This window comes from Alosa alosa, chromosome 23, assembly GCF_017589495.1.
Source record: "Alosa alosa isolate M-15738 ecotype Scorff River chromosome 23, AALO_Geno_1.1, whole genome shotgun sequence".
Lineage (NCBI taxonomy): Eukaryota > Metazoa > Chordata > Actinopteri > Clupeiformes > Clupeidae > Alosa > Alosa alosa.
This window is the reverse complement of record NC_063211.1, coordinates 24,637,123-24,654,848: the sequence shown is the minus strand read 5'-3', so window position 1 is coordinate 24,654,848 and position 17,726 is coordinate 24,637,123. Positions and strand designations below refer to the sequence as shown.

At 42.4% G+C, this 17,726-nt stretch overlaps 1 protein-coding gene across 2 annotated transcripts; it reads right to left on the bottom strand.

Annotated features, from left to right (window-relative positions):
* Nucleotides 1-6,178: 6,178 nt before the first annotated feature.
* Nucleotides 6,179-15,727, bottom strand: gorasp2 (golgi reassembly stacking protein 2). Of its 2 annotated transcripts, none has more exons than XM_048235149.1 (10): nt 15,485-15,727; nt 14,570-14,650; nt 14,000-14,203; nt 13,693-13,779; nt 12,532-12,662; nt 10,983-11,115; nt 10,085-10,202; nt 9,573-9,659; nt 9,150-9,278; nt 6,179-7,301 (listed from the first exon to the last, which is right to left on the bottom strand). In XM_048235149.1, the coding sequence occupies exons 1-10, from the start codon at nt 15,545-15,547 to the stop codon at nt 7,021-7,023; spliced, it is 1,314 nt and encodes a 437-aa protein (XP_048091106.1). In that variant the 5' UTR covers nt 15,548-15,727; the 3' UTR covers nt 6,179-7,020. The 2 variants fall into 2 exon arrangements, with proteins under 2 accessions (XP_048091106.1, XP_048091105.1); XM_048235148.1 differs by having other exon boundaries at nt 10,085-10,208; nt 15,485-15,725.
* Nucleotides 15,728-17,726: the final 1,999 nt, after the last annotated feature.

The window sequence follows — 17,726 nt, the reverse complement described above, 5'->3', positions numbered from 1 at the left end:
TGAGTGTTGTAAAACAAATTGGAACTGGTCTTGGTTACAGGTTGAAACGGAGATTGAGGTCAAGACAGCCAAACACAAATTCAAAATGTCAGACTTTTTAAAAAAAAATTGAAAAAAAGGGACATGCCAAATGTACTTTCTGCATGAAAGAGATTAATTATGCTAACAAGGGAGTGCATGTTCTGTTGAATCACTGCCAGAGTGCTATACACACAGAGAGAGTGGCTACCATCATATCTACCCAGTGTGGCCCAGCTCCTCTGTCAAGACAAGCCAGCTACCAGCCAAAGTCAGGCCCCAGCAGACAGAATAAGGGAAGGAACTGGGACTGTGTATTTTCATATTTAACATTTTTGTGTGAATAGGGTGAGCCCTGGATGGCAGAGGTGCAGTGGCGATTCTATACATTATTAACAAGGGTGGCACTGGTGAGGCACTGATTAATTCAAGGGTGGCATGAGGCAAAACAACCAGATAAACAGAAACAGGCTCAAGATGTGAAATTAGCACAAATACATTAGGGAAACCAGACACAAACACCATACTCATAAATTGAAAGAAAAAAAAAAAAAAAAAAAAACACAAATACCTTACTCTCACATAAAATGTCTTTGTATTTGAAAATAAAATAATACAAACATATTAAATGTTAATTGAAGAAATTGACAATAAAGTTGTTTGACTTTGTCCCTGGGCTATGCTGTCCCTGCTAAAACAAATTCCATCATGGGGACATTAAAATATAACCCATTTTATTCTATTCTATTAAATGAAGATATACAAATATACTCATCCAATACATTTTCCCCCCCACAATAACTTATATCTATGTGCATCTATTTTTGTAGCTGTTAAAATAATTTGACCTGCTTTTTTGTCTATTTGTTTATTTTCTTTAAAGTTCTCAAGAAACTTGAGTGTGGTATGAAGGAGTGTATTGTGTATGTGAGCAATTTCATCTTCCTAAATCTCAATATTATGATCACAACAAGTGTGGGCAAATGATTAATTACATTTTCACGTGGGGTAACTTGTTGCAGGGCAACCACATAACCAGTCCCATGTCTTTCGATTGGATGATTAATGATCAGTAAAGTTCTCAAGAAACTTGAAGTTGGTATGAAGGAGTGTATTGTGTATGTGAGCAAACATTGTTAACGTTGCACATGGGGCAACTTGTTGCAGGGCAACCACATAACCGGTTCCATGTGTTCGAATTGGATGACTAAAGTTCTCAAGAAACTTGAGGTTGGGATGAGTGTGTGAGCAACCTACATGTTACTTATCTGCCTGAATCTCAATATTCTGATCACAACAACTGTGGGCAAATTACAAGTCAGCACCAGTGCTGCATTCATTGTTTTTCACTTTTATAATCACATCACCAAAAGTATTTGGCAGTATTTTTAAACTACAAACCTATACAGTATTTTGATACAAAATATGATGCCATTTTTTTCCAACTAAATAAAATACAAATTTGTATTTTAAATACATCAGACATGCCTATCCCTGGCTGTTGGCTGCAGTAACTCAAGCTAGGTAGTACTTATTGTTTTGTGTTTATGTTAGTTCTGATCCAATTTGACAGCTTTGCTATGTTGCCCACCCAAAATTTCTACCAGCCCACCCAAATATAGTAGCCTAGCCTAGGTTAGAACCAGCCCTGCCCTGCATGGAGACATATTTTACGAAAATAATGGAGAAAATGTTAGCAAAACTTTAGGTTTTTGTTAATGGAATCTCCCTCCCTCATTCATCTATTTGGCATGACAGCCCACATTCTGCGTTCAATCCAGAGACAAAGTGAAATAAATGTTTTTTTTTTTTTTTTTTCGCCATAGGCACGATATATTTAGGCTACCTCTGTTAGGCCTACAAAAAGTTGCAAATTAAGGAGTATTTCTAGCCTAGAAATCTAGACGCACCCTAGCGGCGGCAAATTAATTTGCTCAATGATATAGGATGGCCCCGCCAGGCTAGAGTATTTCCTGATCGGGGAAACCTTCGGTCCGCTGTTCTATAATATCATTCAATTGTGCCGCAAATTAACAGACAGAAGTGGGGCGTAATTTAAATTCATGGCTCCGTAGACCAGCAATCTACTTGTCGAGGAGGCTCATAATTTGAGAAACGCTGCAGATCATAGACAGAGAAAGCTCTGGGAACAGAACGCAGGCATATGATTTTGCTACTTTTGTCACGTGCTACTATGGAAAATAAAGTTTATAAAGACTGGCTCGGCCAATAAAAAAAAAGGAAAAAGTATGCCAGATGGCCAGTCCAGCCCTGCGTTCAGGAATTATTTAATTATTATAAGCAAAAGTGGAATGTGCACAATGTTTCATTTATCCCTCCTGATCGGGACGAATAAAACAGGTATTGGGGATGAAATAAGCATACAGTTTAGCCTAAGCTATGTAAACTTCCAATAATTTCAATATTTTATCAAATGCTTGACTGGTTGAATGGTCATACATGTCATCAGAATATCGCTACCTGTAGCCTAGATGCGACGAGTGTTTAGTGAGTAGGCCTAAGCTTGATGAACCATAAATGAAAAGTTTTCTTAACATTACATTAGGACATTATTACCATTAAACACTTTTACAAAAGTATAGGCCTTTAGCCTACAGTTAACACTTAATGACCTATCAAATGTCGGCGTGTGTGATTAGATAAATAGGCACTGGCAGATGCAATAGGTAAATAGATATCTTTGCGTGTTAGCACAAGCAGTAGCCTGTAGGCCAATAAAGGCAAGCGTGTTTGCCACTTACATTTCTGACGTCTGATACTTCAAACTGCTGCAAGTGCATCAAGAAAGGTCCTGCCTTAGACCATGTTAATGGCCAATTGTAGACTAAGATTTGGGGGTGGCCAATCGAATCTCAAGGGTGGCCTGTGCCACCCGGAGCCACCCCTCTGACTCCGCCCCTGCAGAGGTGGTGGCAAAATGTAATTATATGATATTTCCTGTGGGGGCGTGGGCTTCGATAATCTCACTCCTTTTTGACCATACCTCTGTTTGCATCCCTGACTGTTCAACATGTTATAATACCCCCCACAGATGTGGCTCCTTGTTTGCTTCCCATGTACATTTGTTACCAGAACTGGAGGCTTGTCAGCGGTGCTGTGATCTAATTGGCGATGTGATCTGACTTCTCTAAGTGGCAAATCGCGTTAGCTTGCTGTATTCCTGTACAATATAATGCCAATGGGACATGGGACGATTCCTTGTCTAATTCCAGGGATTGTGATGTGTAAACTGGCTGCATTCACATTCTTCTTATTGGATAAAGAATAACAAATACCCACTCCTCTCTAGTCCATGGTAATTTACCCTATGGAATTTTCCAAATGGTGGTGAATATCACTGCTCCCAACTAAAATGAGGATGTAAAAATGTGGGGTATGTGTAGTTAAGTATACCATCTTTGTGTGAAAGGCAAAGACAAATTATGAAAATCAGGCAGTTTCTTACAGCCAGGATATTTGTCACAAGCCTAAGGAACCAATCCTGGCCATATACAAAAAAAGAACCCCAACAAAAACAACACCAAACCCATGCCATCCAAGTAGAAAAGTGAATATTTTGTCACTGGTATAAAAGCATAATAATGTCAAATATATTTTTTCTGTGCCTGATAGTAACAGTGCTGATGCTTTTCCTTCAGGTTGTTTGCATACATTAACATTTCATTTGCCAGACACATTTATCCCAAGCGACTTACAGCAATGGAATAACATTTTAACATTTTAGCATTTAAGCTACAGAGCAGCTACATAACACCAGTAGAATAGCAAATACGCTATTGACATTTAAACTTTTAAACTACAGTTACAGCATTAGAATAACGTTTAAACTACAGTGCAGAGAAGCTAGGAATTACCACTGCATCTGTCAATACTAGAGGATAGGAGTGCCTACATATTAGGTACTAGTCAAAGTGAAGAGGGAAGTGGGGGAAGAGTGTGGTACGTGCCTATAGGTGTGTGAGGTTGTTAGCACTAGGAGAGGAGGTGTTCTTGAAAGAGTTATCTTCAAGAGTTTTTTGAAGATAGAGAGGGACTGTTTTCACAGTTGGATGTCTTTGATGGCATGAGCCAGGGTTGGGGTTATATGTAGGATCAAGGTCAAAGTCCTGGTTGGGATCAGTGTTGAACAGGGTGCTATGGAGCTATGGGGCAGTGGTGTGGGTTACACATAGGTACTGACTGGAGTTTGGTTGGCATTTGGGGCGATAGTAAAATTAGTACAAGTCATGAGAAAATTATTTATAAACAACTGAATGACATATTTAGAGACTACAATCTGTATTTCGTTCCCACAGACAGCACTGGTTAAGATGGTCAATGACCTGAGAATTAATGTAAACGACAATAGGCTCTCCATCTGTTGATCATAACATCCTTATCCTTATCAAACATCCTTGTCCATCCTTATGTTTGTGTACAAAAGACTGAGCTGATTCTGTGAGGCCTCCTGTGGACAGTTGGATGTGGAGGGTTGATGGCACTAGATCACACTTCTTCTAAGTATATTACAGACAATGGGGGAAATAAAAAAGGGATATATTTTTAGGTCCTCACCCTGTATTTTTAAATGTTTTTCCCTTAGTTGAAATAATTTAATGGGAAAACCACACACATGAGAGAAATGGAATACTTCTCTATTGAATTTCTGTTACTTTTAGCAAGGGAATGCTTGTCAATTACAAGTTTTTCCAAGTGTTTGCCTAAGTTTAGAGTTTTCATAAAGCTATTTATGGGTCAGTGGATGGATTGAAAGCAGTTTACTTTGTTGCCCCCTGCTGGTAAAGACATGTATCCTTCTGTACAATGTACAGTATGACAATACTGTGGCAAACTATAACATTGAAAGGTACTACCTCTAACAAGAATTTTATTGAGTATGCCAGAGAAAAAACACATATAAAAATCTGTTTTTACTTAAAAAGATTAAGAGATATGACAATAAGCACAATAATGAACATATAAGCTCTAACCTTTACAGTCTATGGCTCTAACCAATCTCCTTTGTATAGTGAGGAGACTTCACATGGTCAAAGCCAATGGGGGCAGGGAGTTTCTTAAGAAAAGATGGTGTCAAGGTTGTTGGTGGAAGACACTGCTGTCCTGAGGCACAGACACAGAGATCATTTGACCCACACCTGAGGCAAACTGTCACTTAGCTGCCATGTGATATGAGAGAACCCATTATTACCTCCATGAAATCATGTTCTCCTAGGGAGAACCCTCCTAGGTCACTGAATTCTAACATGATCCTGAATTGCGCCCAGATCATTTGCTCATTCACTGAATTTCAATTATGATCCTGAGTCGCACCCCATATATACATATATGTGTGTGTCTGCCACCTGGTGTATATTCCAAGTAGGTGGCAGATCTGGGTAAGTTAACTCAGAGGAAGTGGTAAACCTTTTAATAGAAGATCCAAGCCCCTGGGCTGATGCGTTATCAGGTTTACCACACATACTAAAAGCAGTGATGAATACCCGGCTGATGATAGTGGTTTTGTGGCAAACCTAGATAAGAATTACTACTTGGAATACACCCCTGTTGAATTCCTGATGTCTTTCTAGCTGTGCACAAAAACACACACACACACAAGCAATCTCTCTCTAATTAGTTAAATAAATAAATAAATAAATAAATAAATAAATAAAATGAGCATTACTAGAATGACTAGCTTACACACACTTGTGACATGCAAGTGCTGAAACACACACACACAAAGTGAACCAACCCACCACTGTATTGTATAGTTCATGGTCATTTTATTGTTTGTTGTATCCTCCTTGCTCTTGTGAAAATGTCCATTTGGTCACTTACCAAAGATTTTCAACTGATCATAACACCTCCATATTAGATCTCACATCCCTAAAGATGTATGTGTACTGTGTATTTTTGAGTTGTATCTTTATTGATGTCCTCACAAGTGGCCACTACATCCTGCCATGTGTGATTTATGGAGGAGCCTGTGCAAACACCTGTGCAAACTTCTTCAGAACCTTGTCCAGTGACCGTGAAGTGTGAGAAAACCCATGCTTGATTTTTGACCACTGTCAACATAAAGTCTCTCTTAATAACTTCTGATCTCAATTGATCTTGCCTACAGTATTAGCACACCACCATTCAAACAGAGGGCAGTCGGTTTAGTGTAAAATCCGGTGTAGTTTATTGCTTGTGTACGGGAAAAGAACCATCGTTAGACACCTCTCCCTTGACCCACGGAGCCTCCCCGCACCGCCCAGCTGCCCATCGGCAGGTGACTGTCTCCGTGGAGTTATCGAGCGACGACTCCGTGTACCCGCAACCAAACACCAAACGGAGGGAGTGGAGTGTCATGATGGACTGTGCACGAGGGAGATAGTTATAGGAGAAATCAGACCCAAATTAATAACAAAAATGGTGCAAAAATGCAATATAATGATTCTCTGAGATAAAGAGGGGAAAAACAAACAAAAATAAAATACAAATCACGAGGCATAACTAAAAATACATCGAGAAAAAAATGATTTATCGATTCCAAAGCAATTTAAAAAAAGAAACAAACCAAAACATAAATGGCAGTACAGAAATATCAGAGGGAGGCGCACCGTAAAGGAGAGAAATCAAGGCTATGCAGGGTGCTTATGAGGGGGCCGCTTTACATTTATCTGCATGGTAGTCGTTTTTTGTTCAGTTCCTGCTTTTCATACACTCATTGCGCTGTCCATTCATGAATCCTTCAGCTCATCTCTGCGTCCTTCAGAGAGTGCGCCCTGCGTCCAGCAGGTGGGCCAGTCTCTCTCTGTGTCTGGAGCCCACTACTTTTCCAGGGCCAAATAAATACATTTGAGAGAGTGTAACAAGGAGAAACTGCGAGAGAGAGAGAGAGAGAGAGAGAGAGAGAAAGAAAGAAAGAAAGAGAGAAAAAAAGAGAGAGAGTGCGCATATCCACAAATAATATGATGGAATAGTGAAACAAACAAACAAAACAAAAACAGCACTTTGTTATGATGACTCTGCGGCTGGTGGGGCGTCTTCTGTCGTAGCCGCAGCGGCTGCCGTCTCCGTGAGTACAGGCACGGGGGCATGAGCCGCAGCCTCTGTTGTCATGGTAACCTCTGACACCGCGCTGGCGTCCAGGATGACGGCGGGTGGCAGGCTGACAGCAGGCATGGCTGGTAACGTGGAGGCCAGGGAGGTGGGTAGCATGGTGGGCATAGGGAGGGGGGCCATGCCAGGGAGGTTCAGAGGGGGCAGAGGGGCTAAGGGAGCAAGTGGGGGGAGACCTGCCAACACACACACACACACACAATTCAGTTCATTCTGTGAGTGGTCACTTTGATACTTCTACCTCCATACACTGTTGTGCTCAGCCCACACTGGCCACTAGGGGCGCCATCACTGCTTGATGACGACAGTCCTTACATCAGGGATGTCAAAGTCAAATACATTAGAGGGCCAAAAAAACAAATTTGCTACAAGCCGAGGGCCGGAATGGTTCAATGTTTATTAAAACATTAAAATGACTGCACCTAACCTATTGTACCAAGACGTGTAGGCCTACTGTATTTTATTTAATGATTAAATGAATAATGACTGTGACTGAAGTGCGGGCAAAGTTTGCACAGAAATTTACGTTTTTTTCCATCCTCACCGACCTTGTCATAAAACTTGTTTAAATGATCATATGATGCCTCCTTGCTGCTTTGTCGTCTACATCATCCTTTCTCAAACTTCTTTGACCTGAGGCCCAGTCAAGGCATACTTTGGGGTCATAAGGCCCACCTACATGAACCCACCCCCTCCTCCCACCCCCCATCAAATTATCATAATGATATCACAATTATTATTATTTTTATACTATATTGCTATACATGCACTTCAAAACAGTCAATGTTTAAGGTGCTAAGATTGTTCACAAAAGTTTGTGAAAACATGCACATCAGAGTACTGCTTTACTAATGTAAAATATAATTAGGCCTACAATAGTTTCATTGTTTTTGCATTGTTGCATGATGCTTGCATGAGAAATACTTCTCAAAATAACAGCAGTTATGGGTGCCGTTGTTTTGGGATGTTTCCCTCATGCAAGCATCATACACTGATAGAATATTTATATGCTATTTAATTACATTTAATTTGAATGCCTGAATGTAAGGATTCAGGAGACACAATACCAGCTTTTGTGAACGGTAAATGGCGGATCAGATCATACGTAAATCACTGATCTGGAGATCTTTAACTATCTTTAACTAAGACTAATTAATAGCTTTTGGCTGACTTTAATACTTAATGCCAAACAGTGTTTTATATAGTCTGTGCTCTGTTTTTTATGGAAGTTGCATAAATCCACGTCGTTCTATTAAATGTCGTTTTATAATTAAATAGCCTTCCAATAGGTTGAAGCTTTGCTACCAACGTGCACACGCATGCATTGAATAAACGCTCATACCACGACTTAATTCTATGCCTCTATGTTTGATGACACCAAACTAACAAGTATTTCCTACTAATTGCAGAAATGTTTGTTTTCTTTTTCTGTCCGCGGCTCCTTGATCAATTGCGCAGCAAATTATCAGACGATGACCCGGGGAATAATTTCACTCTGCAGACCATCGTCCACATTGCGGACAGTTCACGTTCGCTCAAAATATGAACGATTTCAGGCACAACACTGGGGAGGGGGGTAGCTGAAAGTTGACATCTGCCCTGACTTGCGGCGCCGCAGTGAGTTCGCGGGCTACCGTTGCATTGTGGGGAATGGAGTATTAGTGCGTGCAAAACAGCAGCCGGCGGCTGTGGCCTGCGGGCCGGTTCTAATACTAATCAAATATCATCCCGGGGGCCGTAGATAATTCATTCGACTTTTGACATGTCTGCCTTACATGCTCCATTCTTTTGGCACTTGCGAACAGCAGAAACCGCTGTCAAGGGTGGGGTGCTGGGAGTGTTTCAAGCTGTCAGTAAGACTAATGTGTGTGTAAATCTGTGAAAGGTTGCGCATGTTTGTGTGTGTACATTTGTGTTACTGAGCAACTCACAGTAATAGTAATCACCAGTTCACTTCATGTAACTAACCGTCTGGTGTGTTTGCAGTGACATAGCTGAGCGTGAGTGTGTGTGTGTGGGCTTACCGACGACAGGAGGCATGCCACTGATGCCTGGTAATGAGACGCCGCTCAGGTCAGGTAGCGGGATGTTCAGGTTGGGCAGGTTTGGGAGGTTCGGGAGAGGCGGCAGGCCAGCAGGTAATGGCATGAGGCCTGTGTGCACACACACACACACACACAATTACATTAGAACACAGGTGATAGCATGCAAGAAAAATAAGTGAACATACACACAAATAGTCAATGCAGGCAAACATATTTACATCTTCATTAACATTGTTATGACACTCAATTACTCTTAATCAAAATGAATGACATCCTTAATTGATGGTGTAGCTGAGATAATCCCATTTGCCCCACACACGTGTGCAGTGTGCCTATTAGCAGGAGCAGACGTGATGAGGGATGAGGAGGAGACCAGTGACTGCTTAAAGGCTGGATGCTCACCTGGTAGCGTAGTGGCAGGGTTCACCCCTGGCACAGAGGCCAGGGAGGGGCTGACTTGGGTGGGTAGCAAGGGTACAGTAGGCACGCCTGTGGAACACACACACACAAAGATGTCTGAAACCACTTGACTTGCAAAACAAAGATTTAAGTTATCACCAGCAGCTTTATACACAATAATATGGTGGTTAGAATACAAAAGTGATGTTAGGCTTTGGTTTACAAGCGTCCAAGAAGGAACTCAAAACTTTCTAAACAATGATTTAGTGGTTGCACTCCAAATTCTACAACTTCAATTACACAGAACACATCTGGAACTTCATCTGGTTACTATTTTGGAGCTTAGTGTCTGTATATAGACACTGAAGCTGAATAACTGTACTAAGTGCTGTCCAGGCCACATTACACTTTGGCTCATTTCCCATTACAATAGCATGGGCTTATCTTCATGCAGAATAACGTTTCTTGTAGTATCAGTGGCTAATTAGACACCGGGCGTTAACTTGGGGGCGTACCTGTGTGCAGTTCACTGGGCATGGCGGGTGTGGCCGAGGCGAGTGACAGGCCTGCGAGGCTATCCTCCAGGCCGGTGGGGGCGGGAGCAGCGGTCGGAGGAGGGGACACAGCCGAGAGCTGCACCTGACGACAGGGCGGACAAGTCAGAATTAGAATTCCACTACAAGGAGGAGTAAGCTTAGAGCCTTGGAGCAGATTGTATATTCATTTGACATGAACTCAATCCAATCATAACGTGTGGTAATGTCATCACTGTGTTCATTTAGAACAGCCCTATATTCTGTGTTCCAGACAGTGGAGACCCTGCTGCCCTTTTGTTCCCTCAGACATAGTCTTCAGTCTGTGGCTCAGGAAGAGAAAGAAAAAGGAGGGATAGAAACAGAGAGGAGAGAGGAGAGAGAAGAGAGAAGAGAGGAGAGAGAAGAGAGAGAGAGAGGAGAGAGAAGAGAGGAGAGAGAAGAGAGGAGAGAAGAGAGGAGAGAGGAGAGAGAGAGAGGAGAGAGGAGAGAGGAGAGAGGAGAGAGGAGAGAGAGAGAGGAGAGAGAAGAGAGGAGAGAGGAGAGAGGGGGTATGAGGGGACAGAATTCAAATGGAGGCAGATGGTGCCGTCTCTTGGGAAGGACCTCTCCTCTACACATGTGCACAACGTTATGTGGAGAAGAGTGATGGGGCTGTTTTGAAAATCTATTTATATTTTATAACACAGCGATCTGTTCTGCTGAACAAAATCATTTGCAAACATCCCACAAAAGACCAGTGATTAAGTGACTGCAGATGTTGTAACTGCTTTGCAAGCATCAAGCAAAAAAAGCACAAAAACAAAAATCTCAGTTTTCTATTCTCCATCCAGCACACAAACACACACACACACACACACACACAGACAGACACACACACCTCTGTGAAGCCGTCCTTCAACGGGCTTGATGGTTCGGTGGGGACGTGACCTGGGAAGCTGATCTTTTTGCCCTCTTCGAAGGGCCGCGTGGGGATTCTGTGCAGGTAGCCGTAGCCTATGCCACAGCCCAGGCTGCAGAGACACGGGAGCAAGAGCATGGGTAAGCATGGGTTAGCATACACAAGCACATACGCACACACAAACCTTTGCACCCTCGCAGTTTGACAGTAGGACTCAGATATTAAAACTGTCCCACTCTCACATACAACCAGCATAGTAGTAGGATAAGGAATGAGACTTATCATAGCAGTGTTTCTTCTAGATTTTTTTCTAGAACAGTGGTGGCAGGCCATCCGGTCGGGGGTGTCACTCCCAGGATTTTTTTATTCTAGTTGCTAATCACACCATTTAATGTGACTTGAGAGGAACAGGATTCAGGAACTAAAGACAGGCCCATCTTCTGACTCACGTCAGGTTAACCCATGCATTAAACCACGTCACTGCTTGAACATACCGGTAGTTCACATTGACAAAGGAGAAAACGCCTAGCTTACTTCGTTTCTGACAGAAATTAAGTTTTTTGCCAACATGTTGTAGAAACTCAACCCACAACACTCCCTTTATTTGGTGCAAATCTCCTTTACTTTCTTTGGTTAGGCTATAGTCCGCGATTCACACGACTAGGCCATCACCGCAAGTGCATACAAAATGTTTTTGGCCAAGTTTTGCTTTAATCCAATTTACCTTCGTTACTACCAGTCGTTGCTTTTTTTCCTGCGTCAATCGCGATTGAGTGCGCATCTAATGTAAGATATGGGAAATACATTCAATACGATCAGCTCCAGAAAATAATGGGTTTTCCAGCCTGTGCTACACCTTTCCACCAAGTTGTGCGAAAATTGTAGTTTTTGCAATGTTGACAAACATGCGTAGCGCATGCCACTAATGTCTATAAAAACAATATATGTATGGAATAAAACTAGACAGGTACCTCGGATTAGCATTGCTGTTTATTGTTAAACTGCAATTTTCTGTAGCCAGCAGAAGGCATTTAGCCTACTATGCGTCCAGATAATATTGTGGGTCTCCCCTAATTCTGAAGCAGTGGCACTGCTAAATGAAGAGGAAACACTGAGAAAACAGTTCCCGTTTTAAATAGGCTACATCAATACAATATATAATATGTGAAGTGAAACTGGATAATAACCTCGGACTAGTTTAGGCAACTTATTGTTCAATTGTAATGTAAGCGGCAGCCAGCAGGGCAGGATACGTCTGCAGGATGATTATTTAAAAAGCAACTGTACCGTGGCGGTATTAATTTAAACCGTGGCGGGCCGCCATGCTAAAATTAACGTAGAGGAAACACTGCATAGATTTTCACAGTTTCTCTCTTAAAATGCAAACAGAAACAGGTAAACAAACACGTATGCACACACATGCACACAGGTTTGATTTCCAAACAACATTGCTAGTCCTTATTGCTTGGGATCAAAGAGTCTGCCAAATCTGACTTACACACACACTCTCTCTCACACAGTTTCATACCTGCCCTCTCCACCCCAGGCACTGTTGGGAGTGATGACCACTTCTCGGCAGTTGTCTGTGTCTGTGTTGTAGACGTAGAGCTTCAGCCCCTTGCCCTCGTGGGTCTCGATCAGGGAGAACAGGTCTTCAGACTGACAGACAGACAGAGCAGTGAGAAGAGAAGTACTGCAGTCCAGTCACACATAACACATGTCTCTGTGCCGTGTACAGTAAGTCATGCACAGAGCAGTTGTATACCACAGTAATGGTCACTTCCATTCAGCAAAGGCTTCCCTTGGACTAATTGTGCAAAACACTATAGGGCAACATAAGGCATTTTTCCACCGATGGGATTTTTACAGTTCCTAGAACCCTTTTTTTCTTGTGTTCCGACCAGACCAATTTGGGGATCTGGGGGAAGTTCATCTGACCACAGTTCCTGTAACTATTTCAGCTCCTACTCCAAGGCAGGGTCTTTTCCCTTTTCCACATAGGAACCCTTGTGACCTAGGTCTGTTGATTGGTTTAACTTATTTGTCAGGCCCACTGTCCCAAGTTAAATGGGCATTTTGCAATTGAATGGGCAACCAGTTCCTATAGCCACTTGGCCGGTGCAAAGGCAAGTGGCAAAACCGGTTTTGGGGGAGAGTAGTTAGTAGAACTGTTTAGAAGTGGACTGTTCCTATAACAAAGTTCCTGTAACTACTTGGTCGGAAAGAGACTTAGAATAATGCTCTGTGACTGACAAAAGGCACATTATAGATGAACAACAGACTGGATGAGTTCTCCCAAAGCAACAACAATGGTGCCCGCGGTGTAACTGGAGCTCATCTGAGGGTGCTTGCAGGCCTTGGCAACCTGTGGCCTCTACAGGAGGTTGGCATGAACTCCTCAGGGATCAGATACTGCAGCAGCAGAGAGATCGTGCTTATCAGCAGTGCTTTATTTTAGCTCAGACTTCCAGCCTGACTGAACAGACTGGTGTAGGTGTTGATTTTTTTAAATAAAAATAATCAGGATCTCTGGAATAATCTGGATCTCAGGAGTCAGGATCTCTGGAATATTATTTCTCTTCCCTCACGGAACCATATTCTTTGAACACAGGCAAAAATCAGACAGCAGTCACATACATAAACACACACACACAGTATGTAAATTTCAGGTAGACAGCAAGCCACCAACCTCATTCATGACCGTGTCTGCCCCAATGATGTAGTCTGTGTGCGGCCTCAAACCAGCTAATGCAGCTGGAGAGTTAGGCTCCACTTCCTGTGGCAAACAAAGGCACAGACAGTAAGACATACAGACTAAGAGGGATCCACAATTACGGGAGGCAATCAGCTATATTTCAGATGAACATCTACATGATGTCTGACTCCTGTTTGGCACTGAGGTTTATCAGACTTTGCCACACGCCATCAAAACACGTCTCATAACAATAACCACCTCACAGTAAGGAGCATTGCCATTGGTTCCCCGTGCGACTCACCAGGACATGCCAGACGTTCTCATTGGCTCCCTCGAAGCTGCAGAAGCGGATGCTGACACCTAGAAGCCCCTGGCCTCCCCACATGTTGCTAGGGGTGACCGTGGTTTCCCTCAGCTCCAGTGTCTTGCTGCTGTACACCAACATCTTCACTGGCTTCTCCACGTTAGCCTTCAGCAGGTCCTTCAGTGTGTCGTTGTCTTTGTTCTGCATTTCACAAAGGGTGTGAGGTAACTATTGGCTTACATTTGGTGAACAAAATGTTAACCTTATCTACACAGAGGACTACGAGGGCCCCATTACAGCTCCTCTTATAACCCAATTCACATCAACAAAGTATACGGCTTATGGAAAACACACTTGGTTCATATCAAACGTCTGTGACCTTAGGTCCGCTTGAACTGAATAATTTGAAGTCTTTTCTATTTTGACAGATGCAGTACAGTTTACCATCTCCATCTCGACCATGGGAGGGGGGCGTTAATTAGCCCATCCAGATACCACTACACCATCAATGCTACACAACCCCGAACTAGGCCTACTCTGACAAGACTGGGTCTAAAATGAACTCACCAGCCTTGTATTGTTGATGGAGACGATGAAGTCAAAGAAGGGCTCCAGCCCTGCTCGGTGGCCAGGCGAATTCTCCTGAACCTGAAGAGGAGAACAGAGAGACACGTCGCCCCTATAGATAACTGACATTGAGGTTATGATTAGGCACACTGACGCATCCCTTGGTGATAACATTGCGGCGCCAGCCTTGAACAGAGGCTTACGTTAACGTTATATCTTATGGGACACAAGAATTACATTCGCACGAATACATTAGACGTGTAAAACACTAACGTTACTCAAAACTGAACGTAACAGCGCTTCAAACACAATGTAGAGTCAGCTAGCCACCCATTACTTATCACGAAGTGAAGAGGAGCATACTGGCTAGGTTAAACGTTATTAAATTGTTCCAATGGAAGTTCAAATGATCATATCTTGCATACAAAGTGCCCATCACAGCATCAGGAAGCAGACTATTCTTGAGATAATCACTGTCACAATGAGATAATCCATGTTCATCTGACTGACGACTAAACGCCACAGTGGGGCACAGTCAGCTAGCATTGGTTCACCGCTAATGTTAGGTGGTTAGCTGCCGATTTCTGGACAGCATTGCTAACATTACACTTCCATTTAGGCTTCATGGCAATTTCAGAATATCAACCAATAATGTATGTTTCAATGGGTGAGCATGCAGCACTTCGTGCTATGATAATCTATCATAAAGTGTAACGTCACCCAGGTATCAGAAACTGACTGCACTAAGCAAACATTGCCTTAGCATGCGAAGTAGCACGACTAGGCCACAGCTACGTCCTCGGTCTTCATTTGCATCTCTCCCTGTCAGCGCAGAGCATAGCGCAGAGCAGAGAATCTGATGCTAACTCCAAACGCTAGTCTATGAAATGCATGACAGAGTTCAGAAATACGTACTCTGAGGACATGGTATCCCTCCGAGCCTCCCCCTGGAATCTCTACGCTCTGGGCTCCCCCCATGGCTCTCCGCTTCTATTTACCGGTGATAAAACTATATTTTCCCGGTGTTAGCGGGCTAGCGGCTGAGCGTACGACACGTCGGCCAAGATTTTTTTCCCGGTGGGATGGATGCAGTCAGACACTTGCGCCGTTACGTGGCAGTCGAGGAAGAGAGCATGATGGGATAGCAGCGCATTTGCGGCGGGCGCGCAGGTGTAATGTTAGGCATAGACATAATATACATAGACGCCGCAATGACCGCTACTCCTTACTAGCGCTGACGAGATTGGGAGCCGCCATCTTGGACCGGTCATCCACTCCACTCAGTGTAATCTGTTTGGCTGGTGAGATGAGCTGTCAGCGCACTTAATTAATCATATCTCACTGAATACCGAACAGATTCTCACGCGGTTTTTTTTGCTGCAAAGGTCATACATGTAGCTATGATACAGGACACATGATTTAGCGTATTTTAATATTCATAGTGGGTTTAACAGTAATAGAATATTCTGATATATGATATAAAGTGACCTGACGTCCGATATCAAAACTGGGAACATAATCCATGTTTGACAGCATAGACAAAACTAGTTTGATACAAGTTTAATGAGTTAAATATAGTTCACAGTTGACAGAAAAGTTCCATCAACAGCATTATTCACAGTCCACAGAAAGGTTCCATAAACATTTAAAGTGAGATCAGTGCCATTCAGACATCTGAGGGGTATTCCAAGTAGGCCTATGTGGTTTAGTGACAAACTTGGGTAAAATTGACTCAGAATAAGTTGTAAACCTCCCAGTAGAAAAGCTGTATGATACAGGAAACATGGTTGTGTGTATTTTAATATTCATAGTGGGCTTAACAGTAATAGAATATTCTGATATATGATATATTATAAAGTGATGACATCCAATATAAAAACTGGGAACATAACTAATCCACTAACTACTAATTTGATACAAGTTTTAATGAGTTAAATTTACAGAAAAAAATCCATTAACATTTTCAGTTCAGTGCCATCAAAAATAAAGTGATGAACAGACATTGGTGTGGCATAAAGGAAATGGAGTAACTGGGTTCAATATCAACAGCATTTGTTAGACAAGTTCCATAAATATTGTAAAGTGCAAATTTGTAGGTTTGTTTCTGATCCTAAAAAAACAGACATTGGTTTGGCATAGTAAGTGTAACAGTTCATCAATTCAAGACAAAAAGGTGACTTGTCACTTGTACAGTGTCAATGGGTTCATCAACAGCATCTGTTCACAGAAAGGTTCCAGCCCCAATGAAGAGATTAAATAAAAAGGAATTAAGAAACATTTTAGAAACTGCTAAGATCAACCCGCTCATTGCAATCAGTAAAGAATCAGGGAGTGTCTTCACAGGCTCAGTAAGACAGAGTTACCATCATGCAGTTGGTTCTATGATTTCGACAACTGGTGCATGTCATTTTGTATGTTCCCACCTTGCTAAAATTGCTTGGGTACACTTTGTCTGAGAACATAAGTGCTTCAGACGGCAGGTGGGCAAATAAGATGGCATAGTAAACTGGGTAAACTCCATAAAAGAGGACTGAGTCAACCAGACGATGGGAAAATAGGACACAGAGTGGCGAATGCAGGTGATGAAGGTGGAGCTCATAAATCAAACATTCAGTCACAGTGTAGCAGATGCCCTGCAGTACTGCAAAGAAGAGCACCTTCCTCAGTTCCAGGGGTGTGAGGAGACCGTTCAGTTCATTCAGTCTTCTTGAACAAGGCAGTTGTTCTGGAGAGATACAAAATAATAAATAAATGAATGAAAAGGAATTTGAGAGGCATCTTATTCTTGTTAGGGTAAATGACATGTGAATAATACAGTGTTGGGCAAGCTACTTCGAAATGTTAGTGAGCTAAACTATCAGTTACTCTGCCATGAATAAAACACTACACAAAACTACAACCCAGTCAAATGTATTAGTAGCCTAACACAAACACAGCAGTAGGCTAGTTCACTACATAGGAAGCTACTTTAAATTGTGCTAATTTCACATGACAAGAAAAGTGTAGCTTGTCTGGCTAAGCTACTTGATAAATAAAGAAGTTGAGCTATTGAAAAGTTACTTTATTCAGGAAATAGTGAGGCTACACACTACACCCCAGGCTACACACCAACACACTTAGGCTACAAGTAGCAGCTAGCGATTGCCCAATAGGCTAG